The sequence below is a fragment of the Syngnathus acus genome, chromosome 22, assembly GCF_901709675.1.
Source record: "Syngnathus acus chromosome 22, fSynAcu1.2, whole genome shotgun sequence".
In the NCBI taxonomy this organism is placed as follows: domain Eukaryota; kingdom Metazoa; phylum Chordata; class Actinopteri; order Syngnathiformes; family Syngnathidae; genus Syngnathus; species Syngnathus acus.
The window spans coordinates 1,429,638-1,434,824 of NC_051106.1; the positions used below are offsets into that span (position 1 = coordinate 1,429,638).

The window sequence follows — 5,187 nt, forward strand, 5'->3', positions numbered from 1 at the left end:
AAATTATATATATATATATAAGATAGTAACAACGATATATATATATATATATGGGATCGTTGTTACTATCTTTTGATTTGGGTTTCATTGAGTCATTTTTCTGTTGTGGGAAAAAGAGCAGCTATATTTGTAAGATGGCTGGAATATGATGTAAAAAAATATCTAAAAATATCTAAAAAAAGAATGTGTTGGTTTATTACATAGTACATGTACATGTGTATATATATATATATATATATATATATATATATATATATATATATATATATATATATATATATATATATATATATATATATATGTGTGTGTGTATGTGTGTGTATGAAAAAAGACACTATCTCAAGCTGTTGCCAAATAAAAAGTAGTACCGTATGGGCTGTTTTGTCTTTTCTTTGTGGATCAGCAAACGACTAACGTAATGCTAAGCTGCCAATACCTCACGCTGATTACAAGTGGCCTCCGCTTTCTTCGACTCCATACCCCAAATAAATTGCGCATTGTGAGGCGCATGCGCAGAAGGTCGGCCATCTTGGATCGAAAACTACCGCGACTCCACGAGGCGCAAGGGTCGCAGATCGCGTATTGACTGGTCTCGCGTCATGTACATTTTTCTCTGCTGCTAGCCTCGCGTTAGCCTAGCGACCGGAAGTTTGCAATCTGCAAGACCCCAAAACGCGGAAATGCTGCGTGCCGAGCCTATTTTGAAAGGGAGCTGGGTGTTTGTGGGCTGGTCTTATGAATTTTCGTGAATTTTCGGGGTTGGAGAGTTGTTACTAAAATCCCGCCTGCCTGACACATCTTTTCTGCGTCCCGTCGTTGTGGTTTTGTCCTCGCCAGCGGTCCCTAGACAAGCACGTGTTGTTAACATGGCCGAGGAGGCGAAGAAACAAGCCGCCTATACCGCGGTGGACAACCACGTGCAGGTATGGGCTTGGACATGTTTACTATGATCATTGTCCACACATGAACGATTTGAATTAGCAGCCGCTCTATAGCTGCACGTTCTGGCTCGGCTAGCAAAATTAGCCATCAAGACAAAACAAACCCATGAAGACTATTTGGTCAAATCAGATTTCAGAGGTTTGTTGCCATGTCTATCTAAATCTGCCACACGACCCAACATGGAGACAGTTAGATGCATACAAAACGTTTACATACTCCTATTTTTTTCTGCCTCGTTTGGACTTTAATGCCCAAAGGTATGTTTGGACTAAACACAACTCTTTCTTAATGCTGGACCCCCCCCCCCCCATAAAAAAACAGTTCGAAAGTCAACATTCGTGCAATCAATTCCAATTATTTCGAATGAATTTATTTGCTGTCCAACAGAACAATCAGGTGGTTGGAGTCGGCAGTGGCTCGACCATCGTTTACGCAGTGCACAGACTTGGTGAGTGAATTATCATACTGAAAATAAAGAATATCAATTCTGAAAGTAGGGATTTCACCCAAAATGGCTGCTTCAAACCGAAATGAATGTTCTGTTCAATTCCAAGCATGAGTCCTGTCCACCCAATTACAGGTTGATTGGAGTCTGGGGCATTTTTTTTAGTCTTAAATATTTCCAGGAGCCTTGGGATTCTCCAATCGACCCACGTTAAATGGCGTAGATAAAAAAGTTTCACATTTTCACTGGGACGTTTTTGACCCAGAAAGTTGTCAAACAAAATGGTAGCTGCAAACCAAAATGGCGGACTTCATGTTCAGTTCCAGGCAAGGGTCTTTGAGACTTTGTGCACGACTGTCACAATAGATGCAGCCAGTTTCTGGGCGACTGGTTGAATTTGAACCAAATACCCGAGGCTGATGTCTTTATGTATTCTTTTCAAGCGAGTGCGTTTGGGTGGGGGTCTTGTCTTGGGGACCAAACATTGGCAAGTTGTCTGACATGTTGAGTCCCTCCAAAAAGTTCTTAATTTCTCTGAAAGACAAGAATAAACATCACTCCCCTGGTTCTTGGCCCGCAATGTTAATGGTAATGTGTCTGAATTTTTTTTTTAAGCAACGTGTGTTTGAGTGTTTCAATGTTTTCTTTCTAGCGGAGAGAGTGCGGGAGGAGAAGCTGAACATCACCTGTGTGCCCACCTCCTTCCAGGTTAATTTGGCTTTTCTTTGGCTTTCCACCTAATGTAGCATTTCTGTTGATTGGCCATGTTTGTGGTCCTTCAGGCCCGCCAGCTGATTGTGCAGCACGGACTGATGCTATCGGATCTGGACAGGCACCCTGAGGTATGACCAACGCCATCGTGTTGACAAGGCAGACACGTCTTTGACTTCCACCTCGTGGAAAAGTGTAACCAGAACGCTTGCGCATGTGTTTTTTCCCCACAAGTATTCTCAATAAAACAAATTTAAATGTAACCAGCAGCAGAACAAAGAATCTAAAAAAACACCCTGAACAACAGACTACGTTGTCCGACATTTAAAGAGACTCCTACTACCTGGAGGCATTGACATTGTTGTCGCGCTCCTGAACTTGTTTGTCCCTCTTGCGCTCAGCTGGATGTCGCCATCGACGGGGCGGACGAGGTGGACGCCGATCTGACCCTGATCAAAGGCGGCGGGTGAGTTCCCCCTCGCACAGCTGCTTCCTGTGCGTCCTTTGGCTCTTTTTTCCTCACAAAAGTCGACCACATTTTCTTTGTCAGCGGCTGCTTGACTCAGGAGAAGATCGTGGCCAGCTGTGCCCGCCATTTTGTTGTCATCGCCGACTACAGGTTTGGATCCAAGATGGCGTCTTTCAAGATGACACCATAAAGAAGAGCCGTTATTGATCCTGGGATTTCTCAAAATGCCCGCCGATTGTCTCTCAGGAAGGACTCTAAAGCGTTGGGCCAGCAGTGGAAGAAGGGCATTCCCGTCGAGGTGGTCCCCATGGCCCACGTGCCCGTCTCCCGGAAGATCGTCCAACTTTTTGGAGGAGAGGTCAACTTGAGGATGGGTGTCGCTAAAGCTGTAATTAAAATATATATACATTTATCAAAAAATGGGCCTGTTTGATGCAATTTGCAAGACTTTCTTAAGAAATCATTGATACGAGTCATACTTTTGCCACGTAACATACAACATGCAATGACACAATTTTGAAGCAAGACCTTTCTTTTTTGCTGTCTCACCAACGGTTAGCTTAGCCACACAAACTGTGCTAATACTCAACACTTGGTGGAAATTGAGCTATGTTCTCTACTTTGTGGCTGTGTCAGGGTCCTGTGGTGACAGACAACAGCAACTTTATCCTGGACTGGAAGTTTGAGCGCATTCATCGCTGGAAGGATGTCAACGTAGCCATCAAGATGATTCCAGGTCAGGTCCGGTGAATGTCAGGAACAGGCTTCTAGAACAGCACACTTGTGCAACCACGTTATTTGTTAATCGGACCCTCTGGTGTCATCCGCAGGGGTGGTGGAGACGGGACTGTTTGTGGGCATGGCAGAGCGCGCCTACTTTGGCATGGAAGACGGCCGCGTGCTGCTAAGGAACGCGCCCGTCAACTGACGCCGCCGTCTGGGGCTCATCTCGCTACTTCCTTTTGGAACACCATTTGACTCATCAGGAGTCTGATGTGGGCAGTTGACACAGCTTTTAACTCTGGGAGTATTAACTCTGGAAAAGACGTTTTAAAATGCAACGTGTTTTTACTTACAGATTAATTGAATATGATTTTACTTGATTGGACGCAATGTATCGGACGGGCCATAATCTCCCATTTGTGCTTGCATCATTTCGTTTCACTGATTCTCCCGTCCACACTGACCGATGAGATTTTTTTATTTTTATTTTTTTAAAGCTTACAATAGACAGATAAATGATGTCCAACTGTTATGTTTTGCCGGCAGCCACCCAAATTGCCAGCTGTGCATCTTTTTCGATTGGAGCACACAAGAGAATATGTACCCATGTGCCTTGACATCGAAGCTGCTGTTGTGTTTTGAAGGAAGTCAAATGAAGACAGCGAAATGTCATCATACCTAAACCATGTATGCTCACGTATCTCTTCTTGTGTCCCCACGTCTCACGCAACCCTTATGCCATCATTACATCGGCATGTACACCAAAGTCCATATTTTGTATCAGCATTTGAATCATTCCAATGTGACTGTGACAAATGATTTTCACTGTATCGCCTACTCTTTCTTTTTCAGGAATGTGACCAAAATCATGCATGTGCCTGCTTCTAACTTTTCAAATAAACTTAATCATGTCATATTTGACTTTCTTGTTATAGAAGATGTTCAATCTGTAACACTGATTGGTGAGGCATGAGTGCAACGTCATTCGCCTGTGTGGCGCTGTGAAGCCGACAGCGCTTCTAAGCCCAAATATCCAGGCTGCTCGCTGCAGAACCACTGGGTGAAGCTGCTCCAGAAACAGTCCAACCCGCTAGAATCAATCCCGCCCTCTCCGCCAACTTCTTTTTATTGATTTTACTTTACTGCAAACGAATAATCGAGTCGAGCAAATAATTTTTCAATGTTTGTATATTTTTATTGAAAATACTTATAGTAGTTAAAAAACACAAGGGTGCAGGTAGAGGTGCTGTCTGTGCTGCTGCTGATGGGGAAGGTGGTGGTAACCTCTTCCTACATTAGCCTAGATGTTTGATGAAAGCCATTCTCTGGAGAATTGGTCTCCAAACTACGGCCCGCGGGCCGAATACGGCCCACCTCCACATTTGGTCCGGCGCCCTGAACAATACCAGAGAGCATTTCGATTTTTTTTTCATACATGTGTATTTGTATTTAATGATAACGTTGGACTTTTGCAAATAAAATATTCCTTAGTTATGAACTTTTTTCATTATTAACCATGTCCGGCAAAATGATCTGACACATTTGTAGGTTTAATAAAATGCAAATAAATTAAAGAAACAAAAACGTTTTTTTACTTTCGAAAAGTACATATAATGCCGTTTCGTTTCATTTTCGTTTCGTTTTCGAATAATGTTAGTCAAACCTCGGTTTTCGAACGTCCCGGTTCTCGAACAAATTAGAATTCGAACGAAAAATTCGAGATTTTCTGCTTCGGTTGTCGAACAAAATTCGGAGGTCGAACCTCGCGAGATGAGCCGAAAGGACCCGAGAAAACCCGACCGCGCGGCCCGGATGCCGACTGACTCCGTTCGTTATTGTATTTTCGTTACTTTGAGGATTGTATTAACCCCTAATCATGCCCCCAAAGAAAGCAAGT

The 5,187-nt window shown here is 43.4% G+C and overlaps 1 protein-coding gene across 1 annotated transcript; it reads left to right on the plus strand.

The window, feature by feature from the left end:
* The first annotated feature begins 554 nt into the window (after window positions 1-554).
* rpia (ribose 5-phosphate isomerase A (ribose 5-phosphate epimerase)) lies at window positions 555-4,211 on the plus strand. Its single transcript, XM_037241594.1, has 9 exons — window positions 555-923; window positions 1,330-1,390; window positions 2,040-2,095; window positions 2,170-2,229; window positions 2,500-2,564; window positions 2,649-2,717; window positions 2,814-2,955; window positions 3,204-3,303; window positions 3,398-4,211. The coding sequence occupies exons 1-9, from the start codon at window positions 867-869 to the stop codon at window positions 3,493-3,495; spliced, it is 708 nt and encodes a 235-aa protein (XP_037097489.1). The 5' UTR covers window positions 555-866; the 3' UTR covers window positions 3,496-4,211.
* The last annotated feature ends 976 nt before the right edge of the window (window positions 4,212-5,187 follow it).